The sequence below is a fragment of the Galeopterus variegatus genome, unplaced genomic scaffold (assembly GCF_000696425.1).
Source record: "Galeopterus variegatus unplaced genomic scaffold, G_variegatus-3.0.2 Scaffold155, whole genome shotgun sequence".
In the NCBI taxonomy this organism is placed as follows: Eukaryota; Metazoa; Chordata; class Mammalia; order Dermoptera; family Cynocephalidae; genus Galeopterus; species Galeopterus variegatus.
This window is the reverse complement of record NW_007726266.1, coordinates 911,728-934,989: the sequence shown is the minus strand read 5'-3', so window position 1 is coordinate 934,989 and position 23,262 is coordinate 911,728. Positions and strand designations below refer to the sequence as shown.

The following is a 23,262-nucleotide window of genomic DNA, read 5'->3' as shown; positions in this document are numbered from 1 at the left end:
CCTGGGTCAGGAAACATGAGGTGGGAGGCTGTCTGTGCTGTTTTGAGAGGCACCATAGCTCTAAGGCATTAAACCAACCTCAGCCCTCACTAAAGATGCCTCGATTTCCTTTCCAAGGTGGAAGCCTTGTTGTAAGAATCAGATTGGGAATCTAAAGATAAAAGTGCTGCGCAGATGTAAGATGTTTTGATGAAAGTGCATATTAGGTGCGTCTGGATATTAGGGAGAGTGATTGTGGCATATAAAGTTCTCTCCTCTAGGTGTTTTGCAGGCTGAGACTAAGATAATACCAGAAAAAGGGAGAATAAGAAATATAAGTGTAAGGGGCCAGCCTGTGGCTCACTTGGGAGAGTGTGGTGTTCATAACACCAAGGCCGTGGGTTCAGATCCCTATATAGGGATGGCTGGTTAGCTCACTGGGTGAGCGTGGTACTGACAACATCAAGTCAAGGGTTAAGATCCCCTTACTGGTCATCTTTAAAAGAATAGAAGAGGAAAGAAATATAAGTGTAGATCAGTAGAAGCTCATTCTTACAAGAATTGTAAGACACACAGCTATGTACTTGCCGTGACATGAGATGTTGTCACTCAGTATCCCAGGAGACTTGGCATTTCACATTGGGCTGAGTTTGTTTGTGTTAGGTCTCACAGGAGTTAATTGTTATGCACAGTTATGTTTTCCAAGTGATGGACAGTATGGCAGGTAGATGAGGATTCTGGTCTGGGACCAGAACTAGAGTAAGACTAGATTCTACTATTAATAGTAGGCTTCTCACACTGTTTTTCAAAGTGCATCTTGGCCCATTAGTGGGTTCTGAGATCAGTGTAGTGGGTTGAACTAGCATTTTAAAACAAATGAAAAAGAAAATAGCATGCATCACACATAGAAAGGGCAAGTACTGTTTCACGAAATGTTGGTCTGTCGTCTGTAGATGTATGTTTGTGTGTATGAGTATGGATGCGTGTACTGGGCCACATTATTTCTTACATGTATTGTGAGTTTGAAAACCACTGGCTTTTTTTTTTTTTTTTTCCTTTTTTTTACTGACCGGTAACGGGATCGCAACCCTCGGTGTTGCGCCCGCACTGTGCTCAGCCAGTGAGCGGGAACCGGTCTCCACATGGGATCCGAACCCTCGGCGGGAGGGCCACTGCATTCCCAAGCGGCGCACTCTCCAGTGCGCCACCGGGCCGGCCCTGAAAACCACTGGCTTTGGGCAACCTGTGCATACACTCCTTGAGCCTCAGTTTTCTCACCTGAAGATGACAATACCATTACCTTCTCTCTCTTCATGGGGTTGAGAAGACCAGTTGACCCTTTTGGGGACTTAGCACAATGCTGGATACTTAAGACATTCAAATATTAGCTGAAGGAAGGAGGACAGGCAGACTACTATTCATCCATGTATGAAATACACCTTATAAACTGAATTGCTATACCAAAAAAGGGGGCATAGCTGTCTTTACTACCAGGATGCACATTTGAAAGGAGTTCAGACAAAGGAACTAGACTGCCTGACTGTGAATGCCCACTGACTACTTATTAGCTCTAGGCCTTCAGCAGATAAATGAGCCTTTGTGCCTCATTTTCCATCTGCAGACTGGGTATACTCTCTTCCTGGGGTTGTTGTGAGTATTAAATGAATTTGTATATAAAGCTGTTAGAACAGAGCGTAAGTGTTAGCTAATACTGTTATTTTCTCTAGTGCTGGGAGAGAAGACAGGTTAGGGCTTATTTACTTCTGGCAACACACCCTTTCCCTGAAGGTGGGGGAGGCGCCTGTCCTCATCAGGACATGCCACTCTTAGTTTCCAACCTGCAGTCACTGGGCCTCCTGATGTGGGCAAAGATAACAGATTTAGGAGCCAAGACAGTTCCTCCCTGCCTTGCCTTTCTAACAGCTCATGCCCCAAAGGTAAAAACTGAGGCTAGAGCCCCCAATCCTGAGGTGCACCAGGACAGGTCCCTCCTCTTCCCACAACTTGTTCATCCAGGGCCCTGCTTGGTTCTTTCTTGAGCAGAGGCCAGAGAGAGGGAGTGGGGGAGGCACTAGTTGGGAGGCCAAGTCTGTGGCTGGAGGGCTCAGGAAGAGTGGGCAGGACCTCCCCAGCCAAGCCTCAGATGATGAAGCTCAGAGAGAGAGAAGGAATCAAGCCCTCCCTCCTCTGCTCCAAGAGCTGGGAGCCCTCCTTTCTCAGCTACCAGGGAGCTAAACCCTCTGCTCTTCAGGGTGGTCTGACAAAGCGGCTGGCTCAAAGGAGAAGAAAATCTGTCCCTTCCCTGCTTGCTCCCCCTCCCACCCCATTCCTACCCCTCTGCTCCTAATGTGCTTGTCTATTTTCAGCTTAACACTTCCTGATATGCACAGGGCTGGGTGTGTGTACCTAAGACTGTGTACACACACAGGCAGACAGGGACTCCACATAGGAGCCTCCGTTCCTGCCTCCTGGGTTGCTGGCTGGGGTGAGGTTTGGTAATCTCCTATAATCCTCCTGATTCCTGGTGGGCTCAGACTACAAGTAAGGTCTGGGAGCCTGGGCCGAGGTGGGGGTGAAGGAAGACAAAACCAAATGCACTGTAGTCTGCGGCCATACCACCCTGCATGCGTGTGACCTCGTCAAATGTGTTGTGATGCCACATCTCCCGAGCTCTGGGTCATGAGCTCAGGTGCTGCATCTTGCCTGTGCAGGGACCACAGGGTGCAGGGCCATTGCCCACAGCCCCTCCCACCACAGCCACACCTGACCACCTCTCTTAGGCTCTTATTCTGGCAGTTTGCTGTGGAGTTCATAGTCCTGCTGCGCGTCAGCTTCCTTATCTGTAAAACAGGTTAATGAGGAGTAACTGAGGTGACAGGTTAGCAAATGTGTCTGGCAGCCGCCAGGACTTCTTGGGGAGGAGGTGGAGGAAGTGGGCAGATTTCTTTCCCCTGTTTCGAAAGGCCAGTTGCTGGGGGACAAATGGCTGTGTAAAGTCCCACTGGCAAGTCAGGTCAGAACTGGCCCAGCCCCGTCTTCCTGAGAAGCACTTGGGCTGGGAAATCGAGAGCCAGGGTTGACTCTGAGGTTGCACAGGGATCCTCTCTAAGAATCCGTTTCTTCCCTGATGAAACACAGCCAGGGGCTATCCTGGCCCCCTGCAGTGGGTTCTGGGAAGAGGAGGAGGTTGGGGTGCAACAGCACTTTGGCAGAAGAGCAATGCTGGGTCAGAGCTCAGTATGGGTTGTCTTGCCTTCCAGCCCTCCCTCCTGCCCTGGAGGCCGGAATGTGGGGCTTCACCAGATAGAAATAACTGTCCCCCCAGGTGAAACCAGGGGTAAGGGCAAAGGTTTCCCATCCTGTCGTGAGAACCATGTGATGGGCGAGTGAATACCCCCCATGTGACTGTCCATGGGTGAGCATCCGTTTCTTCCCCTTTTGTAGACAGTGGGGGATTTAGGAGGAAGCAGAACCATTGTGTCTTGTTTTTGCGTGGGAGGCAGACGAGGGCTCCCCCTGCGGCTTCTGAGAAGTCCTATCCCTTCTGCTTTCCTGGGACTGTTCCCTCCCTGTTTCCTTTATTCCCTCTTCTGTGGGGATTGCACCAAGGCAGGGATGAGTATTAGTGGTTCTGGGATGCTATGCTGACTTCCATTAGGCTGTGCATAGAAGTGAAGACATCGATCCTGAAGGTGGGCTTTGTATTCTTCTCAAAGTGTTGGAAGTCCCTGAAGCTCCCAACCTGCCCACCTGGGCTTGGGAAGACAGTATTCCCTTTCTCCTGGCTCCTGGTTCTTTCTATTTTCCTGCCTGACGTGCTTGCCCACCCACCACCCTCACCTGCTCAAATCTTCCCAACCTCCGTGAAGGCCCCATTTCTGTCCACCTCCTCTGTGAAGCCCTCATAGCGGCTCTAGCACAACCATGGAACCACTTGGTTGAGATTTACAGTTTAAGTTGCATAATATCCTATCCTATCTTGCATTGTGCACTAAGTTGTTTCATTTGCATTGGCCCATTTTACACAAAGAGATTATAAAATTTCTCAAGATCATAAGAATAATCTCCTGAAAAGAAAATTGGACCCCATCACTCCCCTGCCTAAACCCCTCCAGGGAAAGCCAGGTCATTGCAGGGGCTTAAAAGCCACACTCCTTCCCCCATGTGACCAGCCCTGCCCATACCTCCATCCCTGCCTCAGGCCTCTCTCCTCCCCCTTGCCCACTGCACACAGGTGCACTGGCTGGCTTTCCCCTCCTCTCCCTCACCAAGTCTGTTCCTGCCTCAGACCAGGCTTTGAGGACGTCTGCCTGGAGTACTGTCCCCCCCGGCCCCAGTGCTTTCCATTTCAGGGTAAATGTCCCCTCCTTGGAGAAGCTCCTCCAGGAGGGTCCCCCACTTATTTCCTTTATTGCACTTACTGCTGTGTGTAATTACATGTTTGATTGTTTACTTGTGTTGTGTCTGTGTCCCCTAGTAGATGGGAAGCTCCATGGGGGCAGGGATTGTGTATACCCCCGTTCTGGCCTCACATTAGGTGCTTGGTATATTTTCGGTAGGGTGAATACTAAGAATAGTATCAACTAACATTTGTTGACTGCCCTCCCTCTTTGTGCCAGGCACATACTAGATATTCTATGAAAATTATGGCTTTTGAGCTTTCCATCAGTACTCTTGAGAAGACAGTATTGTCCCAGTTTTACAAATGAGGCAGGCTCCTGAGGCCCAGAGATGCTAAGTGACGGGCCCACAGCTATTATGTGGCAGAGTTGGGCCTCAGACCCATGCTGCCTGGCCTGCACCAGGTTGAACCCCATCCTACTTCCCTAGCAAGGACTGGATGCTGAGGGTCAGTTGGTTCTAGCTCTGAGAGGGTAGGAGGGAGGGGCTCTGCTTTTTCCTGCCTTTATTATCATACCTGGACTTTGTAGAGCTCGGACGAGGGAGCCAGAAGTCGGAGCATTGTCTGGGTATTTGAGTAGACAAGACTTCCTCTTGTGGGCAAACTTGGGCTCTGCCGCCATCACCATCAGGCAGATGGGAGGGTGCAGGGAAGCTAGGCTGGGAGTTTGGCTGCTGTGGTTGGCTCGAGCTGGTGGTCGTCACTCAGAGGGAGCCAGCAACAGCTTCGGTCTCCCTTAGTGTAGGTGTTCCCTCTAGTCCAGCGTTTTCAGCAGCTGAGTCACCCACTCTCTGCTAGAATGCTGCTCTTGTCAGAAAGCTCATTGCCTAATTCTGTGAGACAGTGGGGGACAATTCTAGTGAGCCCAAACCTGACCCTATAACTATTCCCCATTACTGCTGGGTCTGCAGAGTAACCCAGACCAAGCCTAAGGCCTCTTTCCACGCAGCCTTTGAATAGATGAAGAACATCAACCATATCTGACTCAGGCTTCTCTCTTCCAGGTAAATGTGCCCTCCCCTCTCGTGCCTTCTTCTGGCAGGTTTCCAGACCCTGTCTCCTGCAGGGCCTTTGTAGCACAATCTGGGCATCTTTCGGGTTTTCTGATTATAAAAATTAAAATGTACTCATTGTAGGTGATTTAGAGAATATAGAGAATCACACTGAAGAAAATGTACCTGAGCATCATTATCCCACAGTCCTACTGCTGGGCATTACGGTGATGGCTTCAGCTCCCAGCCAGTGCTGGGGAATGGTCCTGAGTGCCTTTTACCCTCTCCACTTGCAGGCCCTGGAGTTTTATTTTTAGGTTAACCCTGGCATTGAGAAAGTCTGCAACTACAAGCATGCTCAGTGGGAAGGATCACCATGGTCCCTTAGCAGTCAGTTGCAGGTGTGGGAAGTGCGAGGGTGGTATGTGTGCCACCTGTCCCTCCTCCTGTAGAATAAGTGATGGGAAATTGAAGTGTCAGTGATATTTCAGAGTCTCCTCAAGACTCTACCCTCTGAGTCCTAGAACCATGTTCTGTTTCTTAAAAGGAAACGGCTTAAAGGGTTGAGTTCCCAGTCAACCCTCCCTTCCACTGAAGTGCAATAAGGAAGCATATGACTCAGGAAATGAGGCCATTGTGGAAGAAAGACATGGATCCTCTTGAATCAAGTGAACCTGGTATGGGCCAGATGCTGTCAAGCTTAGATGAGTGTTAGGGGGAGTGTGCTCTGGCCCCACCCCTTGGGCCTGGCAGGGCTGCAGGGCCGGCTTCCGGCTGTCAGGTTCCCTCTCCTTGCACTTGCGTGTGGCTTGTCAGGGCCTGTGACAGCAGCTCCTTGATACAAACCATGCTTCAGGAGCTTCAGGTGCCCTGCCTTTGGTGTCCCTGTCTAGGCAGGACTCAGGAAGCAGGAAGGGCTAATCAGTGCCTTGATCTGCCCTGGGCCTGCTGACAATCTGGTTTACTTACCTCCACCTCCACTTTCTTTCTTTCCCTCTCCCAGCCCATGAAACCCCTCAAGGCCACAGCCACCACCTCCCAGCCCGTGCTCACCATCCAGCAGATTGAGACCATCTTCTACAAGATCCAGGACATCTATGAGATCCACAAGGAGTTCTACGACAACCTCTGCCCTAAAGTGCAGCAGTGGGACAGCCAGGTCACAATGGGCCACCTCTTCCAGAAGCTGGTGAGTTTCCCAAGGAAGTAGGGTCCTCATGCAGAACTTCAGTAAAGCTGCTGGTGTTGGAAGAGGGCTTTGGGAGAGGACTGGTCAGCTGCAGCCCTCTTGGCCATTCTTCAAGGCCTGGGTCACATGTGAGTCCCAGGGGGCCGGCCCGTGGCTCACTCGGTAGAGTGCGGTGCTGATAACACCCAAGCCATGGGTTCGGATCCCATATAGGGATGACCTGTTAGCTCACTGGGTGAGCGTGGTGCTGACATGTGAGTCCCAGGGGAATGCCTGGGCCCGTGCTTTATGGGGCACTTGCACCTGGTCCCTTGACACCAGGTGCTCCCTCTGGGAGAGCACTCTTTCTCTCTCCCATGAGGACTCTCTGGAGCCAGCACTGGAATGAAGGCTCTCCTGCTGGGCTTCAGGTCCCCTGTCCATCAGCAGACAGAGGGGCATGTGCAGGGTTGGGGGGGCAAGAACTGCTCACCTGAGACCTCAGGGATTTACTACATCTCAGCGCTGCCTCTGTAAAATGAAGCAGTTGGATGGGAGACTGCATCAGCTAATGATTCTCCCCTGAGGTCCTGAGAGCAGAAAGCGCCAAGAGCCTAGCCCAGCCACCATTGCAGGGAAGACATAGGATTAACGTGCAGACTCGCATCTGTACCTCCATGGCATCGTTTCCCATAGCTCTGCCTCTGTCTCTGGCTGTGTGCCCTGGAGAGGCGCCGGGTCAGACCCACAGAGCCCTTCACCCGGTGCTCCCTGGGCTCTGCCATAACTTTGGACAGCCCAACAGTCGAGAAGGAGACTGAGAGTCAGTGGTGGTTCTCCAGGTGGGAATGGTCGGGGAGCAGGGAACAACGCTCCTCCTTTTCCTTCCCTGCCCTGAGACTAGCTGAGGGACAGGGCTCTGCTTTTTGTACACTGGAGAAAAGTCCTGCTTGGCCACACCTGGGGCCTGGAGCTCAGCATGTTCAAAACCACACTCTGTCTCTGAAGGTGTCTGCTCTTCTCCCTGGCTCGATCTCAGTGGGTGCCTTGGGCTGGTCCTCGGCGCCTCTTCTTCCCCACTCCTTCCACCCCCTCTCCCTCACCCCCAGGTTCCACCTGTGGAATCCACTTCTTTGATGTCGCTCACAGCCACCTACTTCTCTCCACCCCTCTGGTGTCCTTCCTCTCGGCCACCATTGACCCTCACCTGGGCCACTGCCGCAGCCTCAGGAGTGACTCCTCCCTCCAGGCCTGCCCCCTCCGCCTCCCCCCTCTACCCAGCAGCAGGAGAGAGTCATCTAAACCCTCAGTCTGACCTTGCTCCTCCCCTGCTTCAGTCCTTCAGTGGCTCCTCCTTGCCCATCAGGTAAAGGCCAGGATCCTTTACCTGAAGAGCAAGGCTTATGAGAACCTTTGCATGCTGGCCTCCCGCCACCCTCTGTGCCTGACACTGGACTTTCTGCTCTCAGTTCACACTGCAGGCGCTTTCTGACCTCTCTCTAGTTGCAGTTCCATCTGCCCGAAGGGTCCTCCCCCAGCTGCTTGAATGTAGTCCCTTGTGCTTATTCCCTCATGAGCACTTGCAACTTTCTGTTTCCCCAAACCATCAGCTCCAGAGGACAGACTGTATTTCCTTCTCATTAGACCCCCAGAACCTGCCCAGTGGTTGATACATAAATGAATGGATGCACCATGACCTTGACCACTGGGTCTAGGGAGAATTTGGAAGGACATTGAGGGAGACATCACAGGGCCTGAGGTCTGTGTCCTGAGATCCCTCTTGGGACCAGCAGTATTGTGTATTATGGGAACAAGCACAGCTTCTAGAGCCAGGTTTGAATCCCAGCTCTGCCACAGATTAAACCTGTGAATGGGCAACTTACTCAGTCTCTCTCTGACTCAGTTTCCCCAACTGTAAAAAGAGGATGATGATAATATTTACTTCATTGGATTTAAGAGGAGTAAATGAGTTAATACCTGAATGTGCTTGGAGCACGGCCTGGAACATCAGAAATTAATAAATACTCAGTAATTAGCCATTATCATTACTGTTATTAGGAAGAGGCACCCAGAAGGCATCATTTCAAAGGGACTCCATACTCGTGGTTCTAGCACCCCTACATGCTTCCCCTAGTTCAGGTATGGTGAACATCCCCTTATCACCCTCTGGTCCCAAGAGAGCTGATTGGCTTGGGGGCAGCATCTTCTCAGCCCAGGAGGGCAGAAGAGAGCAAACAAAGGGTGGGAGAGCAAGTAGTGGGAGCATAGTTGAAAGGCAGTCCCAGTGTGTCTGCATCACTTGGACCCTCCTATCACAAGGGTCTCCTCTTCTGGTCTCATGGGCCTGGTCATGAATTTGCTATCCCCTTTCCCTCCCCGGCATCATGAACTGATGTCTGAGGCCCCTGGGACTGCAGGCTTGGGAGGGACAGGGTGGAGCCAGGGCAGGCTGGGCATCTGGAGGCAGTTTATTTTCAGCTGAAGTCTCTGGATATTTGATTATTCATTACGGAGAGAGGGGAATTAGCAGATCTGCTGTTTGTTTTATGAGATCACCCCAGTGCCAAGCTGCTGTTTCCAAGCAACCTCCATTTCCCAGTTAATGACCCTGGCAGGCCAGGCCTCGGGCCCTGTAGCCTAGGGTGATTGTGGAGATGGCAGTGCTTGAGGTGGCTCGTGCCGCTGCACACAGGCCCTGCACGGTGGTTCCTGCTCCTGGCTCACAGGAGGGTAGTGTGCTAACCTGGGCATCCAGGCTTTATCCTTCTTGTGAGAAAGTGAGGAAGGAGAGTCCTTTCCTAGAAGAAGACTGTCAATGATTTGTACTTTGGCTTAGGAAGTGACTGTCTAGCACATCTCCTATAGCTTGGGGCACTGATGGAGCACTGCTCCCACTGGAAAAGGAAATAGGTTCTGTCCCTTCTTGCTTCTCCCCTATTTCTTTTTGGAAAATATGTCCCCTTGGGCTGACATCTGCACTGCTCTGGCATTGGCTTCTCCCCAGTTCTCACTGTCCTCTCTGGCTTCCCTGGATACTCCCTCTTCCCTCCATCTTCCTGGGAGGGCTCTGTCTCTGCCCTGAGAGGATCCAGGCCCAGTTTATGCTGCAGCCAGCCCTGCTCTGCAGTGTGTTTGGGTCCTGGAGGAGCACAGGGATTCCGCAGGAAGCAGAGTGGTCTGGGGTGGGCTCAGCGGCAGTCCACTCTGCTTTCTGCAGAAGCCCCCAAGGAAGCCCAGCAGTAGCTGTATGTACCCCCTTCCTACTTCACTGAAAAAAATTTAAACCAGAAAATCTAGAGAATAATGTAGCGGACAGCTGTGTACTCACCTCCCAAAATTAACAGATGTTAAGCTCCAAAGATTCATGACAAAACTTTTTAATCAGAACAATAAAGCATTATAGGTAAAGGTAAAGTCTCTCCCTTCCTTCTCCTTCCCGCCCTCTTTTTTTTTTTTTTTTTTTTTGGCAGCTGGCCAGTACTAGGATCTGAACCCTTGACTTTGCTGTTATAACACTGCATTCTAACCAACTGAGCTAACTGGCCAGTCCCCCTTTCCTCTTTAAGCAGGTATTGGCCTGAATTTGGTGTGTAGCCTTCTAAACTTTAGTTTGTATTTTTACTGTGTATCTATATCTTTTTATGGCTTTGCATGTACTTTTAAAGTGTGTAAACCTATATATGTATGTACATATTTTGCAATTCAGTCAACATTCATTTTGAAATTTGTCAGCGCTCTTACACATACATGTAGGTCATTCATTTTAATGGCTGTGTAGGTGGGTTCCACAATTTGTGAGCATTTGTCTCCAGCCCTTCCACTACTGGGAAGAAGCGTGAAGCAGTGAGTACTCTTGCTCACATTACCTTGGGCGTATTGCAAGAGAAACATTGCAAACTGCATATAGCATTTAAAATTTTCTAGTAGTCACATTTTTTAAAGTAAAAATAAAAAGGTGAATTTAATTTTTTAAAATATATTTCATTTATTCCCACAAATCCAAATATTATCATTTCAACATGTGATCAGTATTAAAAAATCAGCGAGGTAATTTACATCCACTTTTACATACTCAGCCTTTGGAATCCAATGTGTTTTTTATCCTTACAGCATAATTGAAGTTGTATTGACCACATTTTAGGTGCTCAGTAGCCACATGTAGCTAGGGGCTACTGGATTGAACAGCATAGCTCTACAGTTTGTATGTAGAAGTAGATTTGCTAAGCAGTAGGCTGAGTCTGTGCCAATGTTCAACTTTATTATTGACCGATTGCTCTCTGAATTATTGTACTAATTTGCACCCCCAGAAGCAGTCCATGAGAGTTCATATTTCCCCACATTCTTGCTAACCCTTGATATCATTAGACTTTTAAATTTTGACCCTTCTGATGGATATGAAATTGTATTTCATTGTGGTTTTAATTTGAATTTCCACCTTTGCTCCCTTAATAGGAAATGCAGATGTATAGCCCAGAGAAGGCCGTCCATAAATATTTGAGGAATTGAATTAATGAATCTTGGTTTCCCCTTTTACAGAAAGGGTGATGGATCTGCCTTTCCTCTGAAGCAGAGGCTGGGCTCTATGTGGCCATGAGTCATGGAAAGCTTTGGGTTAGGTTCTAAGTGATGTGCAAATGTGTGGTGAGACAGGGGTTTTAGCATTTTGGAAGCTGAGGAGTTGGGGACGGGCACCTAGAAGCCGAAGGAAGTGAAGAGACTGCACCTTTAAATGCTATACCTCTCAGTATGGCATTGGAGAACTGAGCAGGCCACACGTGCCCACCCCATTCCCATGCTCCAGCTAATTCCAGGATGGGAAAGAGGTGTGAGGCGTTAGGAGGCTTCAAACCTGTGAGACCTTGATGATACTAAAGAAAGCCAAATGTGATGAGTTGAATTTCCAGCATGCCAACAAAGGCCCTGCCCTGCTCTCTCCTTCCGCCCCTCCCCATCCATCCTTCTAACCCTTTGTTAACCTTATTGGCTGAGCCAGTTTCCATGGCAACTGTCAAGTTCAAAGAGATACTGTAACATGTTCATCCCTGCCTTTCCCCTCTTTCCCAGCTAGCCCTATGGAGCTGAGTTAGAGGTTCTGAGCACAGAGGGAGCTCCAGGTGCTTTCATCCATTCATTAATCCTCTCCCATCCCACTCCCACCCTCCTCTCTCCATTCTCTGTCTCCTCCCTGCAGGCCAGCCAGCTTGGTGTGTACAAAGCTTTTGTGGATAACTATAAGGTCGCTTTGGAGACAGCTGAGAAGTGCAGCCAGTCCAACAACCAGTTCCAGAAGATCTCAGAGGTAGGCAGCTTTCTGCACACACAGCCCCTCGACAGTACTGGGCCGTGGGGGTGTTGCTCAGAGCCTTCTAGGCTTTGAGTCTCTCCTCCTTTGCTTGCCAGTCTGGAAAGTGGTTACCCTGATGGGTAACACAGCCTGACGTTTGCTTTCTTGCGCCTGATATTTTCCCTCTTAATATAAGAATATCGATTTGTTTGAAAATTTTTTTTTTAATTCTATTTCAGGTTAGAGAGAGGAACAGGGAAGGCAAAAAAAAAAAAAAAAAGGCTGTCTTCTCTCACACTGTGGTGACCTCGAACAAGTCACTTCCCTTCTCTTGGCTTTTGTTCCCTCTCCTGTAGGATGAGATGTTTGACTTGTATAGTAATTCTAAACTTGCTTGATAAGAATCACCAGGGCACTGTTTAAAATGCAGATTTCCATGAACCTTCCCTGGAATTTCTGATTCAGAAGGCTTGGGTGGGGCCCAAGAGTCTATATTTTAACGAGCTTCCGGGTGCTTTTTCTGATCAGCAACATTCGAGGAAGTTTGGACTAGGTAGTCTTTTAAGATCCTTGCCCAACTCTAAGACTGAAATCCCACAGAGAGGGAGGCAAGGACCACTTATGAGGAGAAGCTCTAGACCCTCTGGTGGGGAACATGCCTGTCTCTGCTACTGCAGCTAATCCTTCTCTCCCATGCTCTTCTGTGGGGTAGAGGCGTGGCATCATCTGCCATTGGGCACTTCTATCCAGGGAGTGTCAGGGAGGGGATGGCTGCTATACAATCCTTCAGGAGCACAGCCTAGCTCACCCCTTTATCCAAAAAGACCTCAGTGACACCCCTAACCCACTGGCATTGCAGGAATAGCACCCAGCTCCAAGCTCAGGGCAAAAGAACCTTTCCTTCTGGGGAAGGGGAGATACTTTCTGCAGTTTGGGAAGTGCTGCCTTAAAACCCTCTCTTGGCCCTTTGCTCTTCCCATCTCAGCTTGGATACTAGAAAAGTTGGTGACACAGGATAATTTTCCTGAAACTACTGGGGGTTATGGGTTATGCCCAAGTTTGGAATCAACTGAGAGGCAGCACAGGAGTTGGACAGATGGAGATGAAAATGTCAGCTTGATTACTAATAAAAGCCGGATTGGAAAATGTGGATTTGAATCTGTAGCCACACTGGGCTTATTAACACTTAAATGTATCTATTGAGTCCCTGGCAGGAATGGGAAGCCACAGACACCTCCCCACAATGGCAGCAGAGCTGCTGCTCTTACTCAGGGTGCAGAGAGAAGAGGGCTGAGCTCAGTTTCTTCTCCCAAACCCATGGATCAGATGAGTCACCCTCTGCCTAGGAGGACAGAGGGAGGGATGGGGAAGTCCCTCTATGTGGACTCATGTGGCTGGAGAAATAGTGCTTCCCAACAGCTCCCAGCCCTCCCTGGGAACAAACTGGACTCCCCCAATCTGTGCTCAGAGTGTTCAAGGTGGCCCTGCCAAGGTCACCTGGGTGCCTAGAGTCATACATGGCCCAGAGGGCATGTGGGGTCTTCTCTGAGTCTGGGCTGATTGCCCATTCTCTTTGCATGGGCAGAAACCCCAGCACCCATCCATAAGCCCCTCACCAGGCCTACACACTGCAGAGGGCAAAGCCGGCCCATGGCCTTCTGCCAGGTGGCTTCTCATCCTGATTCACTCGATGATGCTGCTGCTTCCTGGTGGTGCTGCCACTTAATTACTGCAATTAGACCCTTTTCCTCTGCAGCAGTAGTGATTTCATACCTCTAGGCTGCACTGGAGGGGGGCGTAGACAAAAATTCCCTGCAGCTAGGAATCTAGGCAGCAGCCGGAGCCACAGCCTGGAGAAGTTGAGTAACCACCCCCCCCATAACCCCCTCTCACTTGCACACCCCAAGCTCAGTCCCTGGGGGTTTCTCTGTCTAGAGAAAGGAGTAGGAAATGTGGGCCCCTGCTGTCTAGGTGTTTCCTCCCTCCTGGGCAGAGCAGGCAAAATCACCTGCATGCCTAACGTTGGCCTTACCTCGCCCCCCTGCCTTCCTGCCCACATTCCTCTTCAGGGCTCTGTGCACTCAGCCTGCCAAGTGGGGATTGCTTTACAGCTCCAATCGCAGGCCATACCATACAGTTAGCAAGGGCTGGGGCTGGAAGCTCTCTGTCTCTTAAGGCAAATAGAAGAGGTTTGGATCAGATAAGCCATCCCTGAAGTCTGCTTCCAGCACTCACTACCAGGTTGCCTAGCTTAGGATCCAGCAGAGGTGTTCCTTCCTTGCAGTCTCCTCTCCGTGCCCAGCAGAGAGCAGGTGGTTGGGGAGTGTCAGGTGGGGCGGGAGCTGGGTGAGTTCCTCTGGATATGGGTAGGATGTAGCATCTCTGCCTCAGGCCTGCCACCCTCCTGCTAACCCCCGCATAGGTGTGTGGGACCCCTCCTCCTTATCTCAAGGGTTGCTCATGCCCCAAAGATCAGCTGGTACACCTGGTGCTTGTCTGTCCAAACCCTGGCTGCCCAAGGCTGATGTGTACAGATCCCTGAGTAGTGACTGCTAGGGGGATTGTGGGGGTAGGATCCTGCTCTTGCCACTGTTCAGTCTCTGGAAGGTGCTTGAAGTTGTTGAGGAGGGGCTTTAGGGGATGGGTCTGAGGGGTTCCCACTATCACAGTGCTCCCTACCAACCTGTCCTGTCTGGTATCCAGAGTCCCCTCCTTTTGCTCTCGCCCCAGCCACTGGACTCCACCAGGCTCCAGGAGCTCACAGGAAATCTAGGTGGTGAGGCCGAGGAAGATCTCCTTTGTCTCTCTTCTCATATTTGCACTGAGCCCCTCTTCCTGTCATGTTCACAATGGGAGGTGGGGGGCAGACCAGGTAGTGATTCCTCTCCTCCCTTTGGCAGGAACTCAAAGTGAAAGGTCCCAAGGACTCCAAGGACAGCCATACGTCAGTCACCATGGAAGGTACTTTGGGGAACGGGCTGGATTACAGTCACCTTCCTTTGTCTGGCTTTGTGGACTGTGGGCTGTGTGAACACAGTGCCCTCCCTGCTTGTGTGAGTGTGTGTGCACGTGTGCACGCAAGGAATCCAGCCTCTCGTCCCCAGGCAGCCGGCCAGCTACAAACGTGCTCCTCCTTAGGATGCCAGCAGGCTGCGCGGTCCCCTCCCCTCCTCGCCTCCCCCTCCCCCCTCGCCTCTCCACGCGCCTCCCTCCCCTCCCCCTTGCTAGAAGAGCACTCAGAAGCGGCTGCTTGGTTCTAGAGGCTGTGCAGCAGCAGCCAGCAAGGTGGCCGAGTGGCTGGGCTGCTGATGGGAGCTGGGAGCGATGGCTGCACGCTCCTGCCGCAGGGACAGAGGCGGCCATGGAAATTCTCCTCATCATTCGCTTCTGCTGTAACTGCACCTATGGTAACCCAGCGCCCCTCCAGGGGAGGTGCTGTACCTTCCCACCGCCGGGGACTGGCTGCAGCAGGCTTAAATATAGCTGGCAAGGTTTTCGGGCAGCAGGGAAGGGGGGTGGGCAAGTGGCTGGACCTGCATCTACCCCCATTGCAGCCAGCAGCCAGCCTGGGGGCCGCTCAGGGCAGGGTGGCTTTGAAATGGAAAGACAGGCTAGAAGGGGTCCAGGTCCCCCGAGGATCTGTGGGGAATTGATGGCTTTGAGTAACTTCCTGGAGATGCTGTTAAGAAGAGGTGTTACAGGCTGTACCTGCAGGCGTGGTAACCCTGAGCCCAAGAGAGGGGCCAGCAGGGGCCAGTCAGAGAGTGACACATGGTCTGGACAGCAGCACCTCAAACTGAGAGGGTGCCAGCCTGGGCTGGAGGGAGAGTTGGGAGCTTCTTTGTTTCGGGAGAGAGGAAGGAGGTTGAACAGCCAGGGTATTGTGTGCTCAGTGCGCACATGCTGCAGTGGGAGAGCGGGAGGGAACCTGGTTGCTACGAGCAGGTTTGTTTCTAGCCACACTGAGACCTTGAGCTGGGATCTTGGCACTTAGAAGATTGGCAGTGAATGCTGGTGGGAGAGGGGGTGTGGCAGCTGCTGCTTTGTGAAGGTCACTCATCGTTCAGTGGAAGAGACCCAGACCACCCTCTCTACAGCTCCTTTACCTGGAGGGGTCCCAGGACAGGCACGTGCTGTCACCCAGGCTGGTGCTCATAGGAGGCTGAGGCAGGCCTAGGCGGGAGGTGTCCAGAAGCCTATGGACTCTGCTCTGCAAGACAGGAAGCGCCAAGGGGGGGCCCAAGCTGCCTTTGGCAGGGCATGGAGGGCAAGTGTTCCCTCCAGGCCAGCTGCTCTGGGCCATGTGTGCTGGAGCGGCAGGTGGCTGGTTTCAGGGCCTTCCTCTTCCCTCCCACCAGGCGTTTTGTCTCTGTACGCTTCTCATTCACTTTGCTCTCCCATCTCCGTGGTAACCCAGAGCTCCTTGTTGAAGGCTGAACTGAGGGGGGTGGCAGTTTGCTGGAGGTGTGACGACGAGGCTTCCTGGGATCTTTCCCTGAGGCCACTGTGCTGGTCCCCTCACCTCCTCAGGCTGTCTTGTGTCAAAGACACTCATATGGAAGCGGCCTCTGTCCAGCTGCCCCAGCAGGACAGCCGTGGAACTCTAGTTGCTGGGCAGAAACTGCCCTGTCCCCCTGCCCCTCTCTCAGTCTGACCAGCTGGGGTCAAGAGAAGAACTGGACTTGAAATTGGCCTGTTCCAAGATCACAGGGGAAATGCTCTTTTTGGTCTGGCCTAGGAGTTGGTCAAGTCTCAACTCTGCCTCCTTAAGAAGCAGCTGGGCTCAGCCCTTTTCTTCTTCTTCCTTCCACGAGAGGAAGCCTAGTCCTAGTGAAACAGGCTTGGGACCTAGAGTTCAGGGTTTCTTTGGTCCCTGCGATGCTGTCTTTGAAGTCAGCTTCAAAGTGGGGAATGAGGAACGAGAGAGCCAGCTCTTAAGCAGGGGGCTCACCCTGGTAGTGAGGCCAGCTAACCTGTCCCTGGGGAATCTTTCAGAGAACTCTTCTGTGGTTCACTGAGCTTTTATACATGCTACCCTCCACTAAGGGAGAGGACAGCTCAAAGTTAGGAGCATGGGTAGACCTAAATTCAAAACCCAGCTACCACTTGTAGCTTTGTGCTGTGAACAAGTTATATAATGTCTCTGTGTCTGTTTTCTCACCTGTAAAATGGGCTAATGAGAATTGCTTCCCTTTTTAATCACAGGAAATAACGCATGCCAAGCGGTTAACTCAGTGCCCAGCAAATTGGAGCGAGACCAGCTTGCTCATAGCAGTGGTCTGACTTTTAGACATGGCGGGTGTTTGTAAAGATGCTGGTCAGGGAAGGCTTCCTGGAGGAGGGGGAGAGACAGGCTTTACAACTTGGTGTCATCCCAGGCAGGGCAGGAACAGCATGGTGAGAAGAGAGGAGAGTGGGTAGAGCAGGGGCAGGAAGCAGGCCAGCCTACCAGAGCCTGCGAACGGGTGAAGGGCAGGAGTTCCTGGGCAAGAGTGAGCTCCTCACCCTGAATGCTCAGGGAAGCAGGCGTGCAGGGGTTGTGAGGAGCACACGCACTGGGGTCGCCCTTCCTCCCCCAGTTCCCTCCATACCTGACTGTGGCCCCAGGGTCCCCTCCCTGCATTTCTACTCTGCCCACCTTTCCTCCCAGCTGTCCTCTCCACACTCGGCCTCAGGCTGAGGCCCCAGTCAGGTGGACTCCTGAGGTGACTGCAGGCATATTAATAACCTCTCTGAAACCTAACCCTCCATTTGTGCAGACCTCTGAGCTTAGTCAGGAACCTCTTCCTCCTGGGACCCGAGAGAGGGCTGGAGGGAGCTGGCAGTGCAGTGTCAGCTTTCCCTGGGAATGGAACTCAAGGGCCCACCCTGGCAGGTGGCTGCTGGACTTATGCTTTCTTTGGGGTCTGTAGGGTTCTAGGGGTGTGATTTTCCCCCTGCAGATGGGCTGAGCCACGGGTGGGTGCCTTAAACAGCCTCAAAAATGGGTCCCTCTGAGCTGATAACTGGGCTCTACCTTCACTGTCCCAGGACACCCCAAGCCTGGTCCTGCCTATTTTAGTTCCCACAGCCCATGGGGAGGGTCTCTAGAAGTTGCTAGATAAGAAAAGGCTACAAATAAGTCACAGGAAGTATCTGCATAAAGCAGTGGTTTTCAACCATTATTACACATCAGCAAAGGAACTTTTTAAAAAATGCATTACCCGGTTTCACTCTGCAGAGATTGGATTTGGTTGATGGGGGATGGGGGACAGGCAGCTGTATCTTTTAAGAGCTCCCCCAGTGATTCTAATGGGCAGCCAAGCAAAGACTGCAGCTGAAGCTTATGGCACACCACTGAGACCACATCTTCTTCATAGCCAGCAGATTGTTCCCTGAAGTGTCTGCTTAGCAATGCACAGGGTATTTATATCTAAGGCTTTAGGGGACTCATTGTTTTGGGGGCTGGCTAAGGCATGAGTGTTGGCTCTGGAATATGTCACAACCTGGTCCTATGGGACACCCAATCTAGGGTCCTCCTTCCCAGACCAGCATTCTGCCTCCTACTGCTCCTATGGCAGGAGGCCATAGGTCATGACCCATAGAGGTATCTGGGTGCAGGACTGAAGTTGAACCCCCTTTTTGGGAGGGGCAGGGCTCAGCTGCTTGCAGGAAGGATGTTTGGAAATGTTGCTCTGCTAGCTGCTCCCCCACCTGTCCTTGCTGAATCCCAGCAATCCTCATTAGGTGTCTGGGTTGTGGAAGGGTGTGAGACAGGGGGCCCTGGCACAGGCAGCACTCTCCCAGCCTCTGTGGCTCCCATATGCAGGGCCCGACCTGAATTTGTTCAGGAACTCTTTGCCCCTCAGGCTGCCACCTGCTTGAGAGCAGAGCCTTTCTGTGCAGATCTGTCCTGCCTCCCTGGCCTCCAGCCTGTCCTATTCTGTCTGGGGGTCTGAGTGTATATAAAGGGGTCTTTCCTCATAGAGATGAGGCCAGTTGTATGGGTCAGAAGGAAGCACGCCATTCCCAGCTGGCTGTGCTAGGCCTTCGACTGGAGGAGTGAGAATGATCAGGCATGGTGGAGCTGCCCTTCCTGGAACAACAGCATGTCTCCTTCCCTTATCCTGGGTCCTGGGTGTGACTCAAATTGTGCTGGACCTCTGCTGGGTATGGCCAGGTGTAGCCCTGTGATTCAGGGTGGAGGGTGTGGGGGGCATCTGCTCTGAGCCAGGTCAGGCCAGGCCGGCCCTGGGGATGGCCCTCAAAGAAGTCACATCTGGTGGGAGATAGATGCGGAGGCAGGGGTCAGGGGAGCCTGGGCTGCCAGGGCTGTGTGTCTACCTGCCCCATTGTTTGGCCCGCTGGGAGTGAGAGTGGAGGCAGAACCCGCCTGGGCTTCCTGTCAGTGGGTATTGGTGGTGGGGGTAAAGCTGGGCTCTAGGGTTTCACATTGTTCCGGCATCTCATTGTCCTATCTCCTCCCTGCCTTCCCTGACAGCTCTTCTCTACAAGCCCATTGACCGAGTCACTCGGAGCACTCTGGTCCTACACGTGAGTGTCATGCCCCCGAATGGCCAGGGAGGGGTTAGGAGTTCAGTGGGAGACAGAGCTAAGGGTGAGAGGGTGCTGGAGTCACTGAGCACAGCTCACTGGGGGGAGTTGGGCAGAGGGACTCTGGCCTGGACTGCGCCTGCCTGGCCTGCGTTAACCATGCCAGCAGGACCGGGGTCTATATATAGCTTGGCTACTAAGCTTGACATTTGGCCAAATGCCCCCTAGGAGGCAGGCACTTCCTGCTTCCCTGTCCCCTGTTTCTCAGTCTCCAGTGTCCTTGGAGCAGCTGTGGGGTAGGTAGAGGGGTATCTCTCCCAGCTGCTCAGTGAGATGAGACTCCACCTGGCTTCCCCCACCGGGGTAAAGATTGATGACCACAGCAGTAATGAAACAGTCACTCCTGCTGCTCCGACCCTAATTTTTAGTTCAGATTTGCAGGCATGAGTGTGGGTCCCCCTGTGAATTCTTTTGGTGAGGATTGAGGACTCCCTACTGTCTTCTCACTGAGTCCCAGCACCTCTCCCCAACTCCCCTCCCCCACCCCTTCCCAGGACCTGCTGAAGCACACACCTGTGGACCACCCAGACTACCCGCTGCTACAGGATGCCCTCCGCATCTCCCAGAACTTCCTGTCCAGCATCAACGAGGACATTGATCCCCGCCGGACTGCAGTCACGACCCCCAAGGGGGAGGTGAGCTCAGAACCCAGTACAGCCTCACGCCCATGCTAAGGAGCATGGGCTGGACCAGATCCTCTGTCCTTTCTCTCTTTCTCATGGATGTCCCAGCCCTGTGCCCTGTGTCTCTCCAAATTTGATCCCATTCCCAGCCAGAGAGAGGTCTTCAGTCCTAGGTCACCCTGATTACCTATGGCATTTCAGGCCCTGGGCTGAGAGCTTTAAGTCCAGTGCCCCATTGATCCCCATAACAATACAATGAGGCAGAAGAGGAAACTGAGTCCTGGAGAGCCTTTCAAGGTCTGGCGCAAGATCTCTCAGCCATACTGTCAGAACTGGATTCTTTGCCTGGAGCTCTTTGTTGTTTGCAAGCCCCATGCATTGTCCCATATCAGGGAAGCATGGCCTCTGGGTACCCCATCCTTGAATACAAACACCCTCCTCTGGCCAGTATCATACTCTCAGGAGTCCCCCAGAGGCTGGGGACACAGGAGCTCCGAGCTGCTTCAATCAGCCTGCACAAGCAGGAGCCAGGGACTGAGCCAATGTGGAAAGGCTGGTACTGGAGGTGGCTGAGGCTGCCCAAGTTGCTGGAATATCCCACTTGGGCACCGAGATGTTGTACAGCAGCTCCCCTGGGGCCCTTCTCAGTGGGAGGGTGGGGGGTAGCGCAGTGAGGGGGAGCAATGTGAAGAATCAGAGGGATAATTACCCTCGTGGGTCAACAGCCTGGCCCAGATACAATGCTTCCTGTCCAATAGAGGTAATTAAGTGACATTTAGGAGGGAAGCTTGACTGGGTTTATGCTTCTTTGTTACATTTACGAGCTTCCAGTGTCTCTTGGGAGAGAAGTCATGAGGGACAGAGTCTGGAGAGTGACTAATGGGGCATAGAGAGCTGTCTTTGTACAGTTCTCAGCTCTGGTTTGTAACACCCAGGAATGGCATTAATTTGTTTTATTCTGGGGGTATCTGAAAAATCTCCAGAGGGCTTAGAGCACCATCAGTTCAGATTGTCATAACTGTATACTTTCAATATGCTCACCTACATATTGCGGCATATATAGGTCACACAGCATATAATAGACACAGGGAAGGCTGGGACAGATGTGACAGCTCCAGAAAAGCCCCTGCCTCTGAGAGTGGTGGGGAGGAAACTCTGGAAGTCCTATGTGGAGCAAAATACTCTCGACTGTCCAAGACCCAAGAGGCAGCTTCAGGTCCCCACAGGGTAGCTGCAGCCCCACTGAGGGTAGCCCAGGGTCTCCCATCTGCTGGAGGCAGTGGAAGAATCCACTGAGAAGTAGCACAAAAGGCCTGAGTGGGTCTGCAGGTCAGGTTTGAGTTGAAACTAGATTAACTTCTTATGCTTGGTAGGGAGGGGTTTCAGGAGGGTGGGGAGTTCATGCTCCAGGGTAGAGAAACCAGGGTAAGGGGATCATAACCCTTGACTTGGTGTTGTCAGCACCGGTGTGCCGTCTCCCTCAGACGCGGCAGCTGGTGAAGGACGGCTTCCTGGTGGAAGTGTCAGAGAGCTCCCGGAAGCTGCGGCACGTCTTCCTCTTTACAGATGTCCTACTGTGTGCCAAGCTGAAGAAGACTTCTGCGGGGTGAGTGTGCAGGAGTCCAGGGTCATGGTGGGGGAGAAACCAGACCCCTGCCCCTGTGAAGCCCTCAGCAAGCTCGTGCAATCTGTATTTTTTTCCTTTTTAAAAATATATTAATTACTTTTATTTCACTACATGCTGTTTTTCTAAAAACAAATCATGTTTTTAATTATAAAGATAATATAAGGACATTATAGAAAAAACTGTCACCCACCCGAACATCAGCTTCAGTCTCCTGCTGCTATATTTCCTTCTCCTTTTTTTAATGTTCTTATGTTTTTTCATACTGTTATAATCAGAGTGAATGCCCAATTTGGGGCTCTGCTCTTTCTATTTCACGTCATAAGCATTTTCCCTGTTGCTGCCTAATCTTCATAATCATCATTTTACTTTCCTGCATGATGTTACAAGTGGATATGCCATAATTTACTTAAGCATTCTTCTTTTATTAGACATCTCTAAATTTTTGCTAACTGCAATTCTGTGAATNGAGGGAAGCTTGACTGGGTTTATGCTTCTTTGTTACATTTACGAGCTTCCAGTGTCTCTTGAGAGAGAAGTCATGAGGGACAGAGTCTGGAGAGTGACTAATGGGGCATAGAGAGCTGTCTTTGTACAGTTCTCAGCTCTGGTTTGTAACACCCAGGAATGGCATTAATTTGTTTTATTCTGGGGGTATCTGAAAAATCTCCAGAGGGCTTAGAGCACCATCAGTTCAGATTGTCATAACTGTATACTTTCAATATGCTCACCTACATATTGCGGCATATATAAGTCACACAGCGTATAATAGACACAGGGAAGGCTGGGACAGATGTGACAGCTCCAGAGAAGCCCCTGCCTCTGAGGGTGGTGGGGAGGAAACTCTGGAAGTCCCGTGTGGACCAAAATGCTCCTGACTGTCCAAAACCCAAGAGGCAGCTGCACGTCCCCTCAGGGTAGCTGCAGCCCCACTGAGGGTAGCCCAGGGTCTCCCATCCACTGGAGGTGGTGGAAGAATCCACTGAGAAGTAGCACAAAAGTCATGAGTGGGTCTGCAGATCAGGTTTGAGCTGAAACTAGATCAACTTCTTATGCTTGGTAGGGAGGGGTTTCAGGAGGGAGGGGTGTTCATGCTCCAGGGTAGAGAAACCAGGTCATTCTGGACTGGGGTCCATGCAGGTAGGAGCTATTGAGTACTGCGGGAAAGTGTAAGGCTACCATTTGCTGGTCATATATTTTGTGCCAGGCACTGTACTGTTTTACATACAGCATCTTGATGAATCCTACCTTCTGTGGCAGATATCATTATCCCCATTTTACAGATGATAACTCTGAGATTCAGGTCAGGGAATTTGCCTGAGATCACAGCTGAGAAGTGGCAGAGTCTGGATTCAGACCTGTGTCCATGTGACTTCAAAGCCCAGTGCTCTTAACCACCAGGCAGTACAACCCCCCTGAGCCCTCCCTAGTGGGACGGTGCCGCCCCCCTCCCCCACTCCCAGGGCAGGTTGGGCCATTGGCCTGCGCTCCCCTCTGAGCAGGCTGGTGGGGGGTGTGCCGTCTCCCTCAGACGCGGCAGCTGGTGAAGGACGGCTTCCTGGTGGAAGTGTCAGAGAGCTCCCGGAAGCTGCGGCAC

The 23,262-nt window shown here is 51.7% G+C and overlaps 1 protein-coding gene across 1 annotated transcript in view; it reads left to right on the top strand.

Moving 5' to 3' along the window:
* LOC103608701 (active breakpoint cluster region-related protein-like) overlaps nucleotides 1–23,262 on the top strand; it is a 53,894-nt gene that overhangs the window by 8,863 nt on the left and 21,769 nt on the right. Inside the window, exons 3-8 of the mRNA XM_008593105.1 lie at nucleotides 6,377–6,562; nucleotides 11,733–11,840; nucleotides 14,726–14,786; nucleotides 19,306–19,358; nucleotides 19,913–20,053; nucleotides 21,526–21,647. Coding sequence (XP_008591327.1) covers nucleotides 6,377–6,562; nucleotides 11,733–11,840; nucleotides 14,726–14,786; nucleotides 19,306–19,358; nucleotides 19,913–20,053; nucleotides 21,526–21,647 — 671 coding nt within the window. The remainder of the gene's footprint in view (nucleotides 1–6,376; nucleotides 6,563–11,732; nucleotides 11,841–14,725; nucleotides 14,787–19,305; nucleotides 19,359–19,912; nucleotides 20,054–21,525; nucleotides 21,648–23,262) is intronic.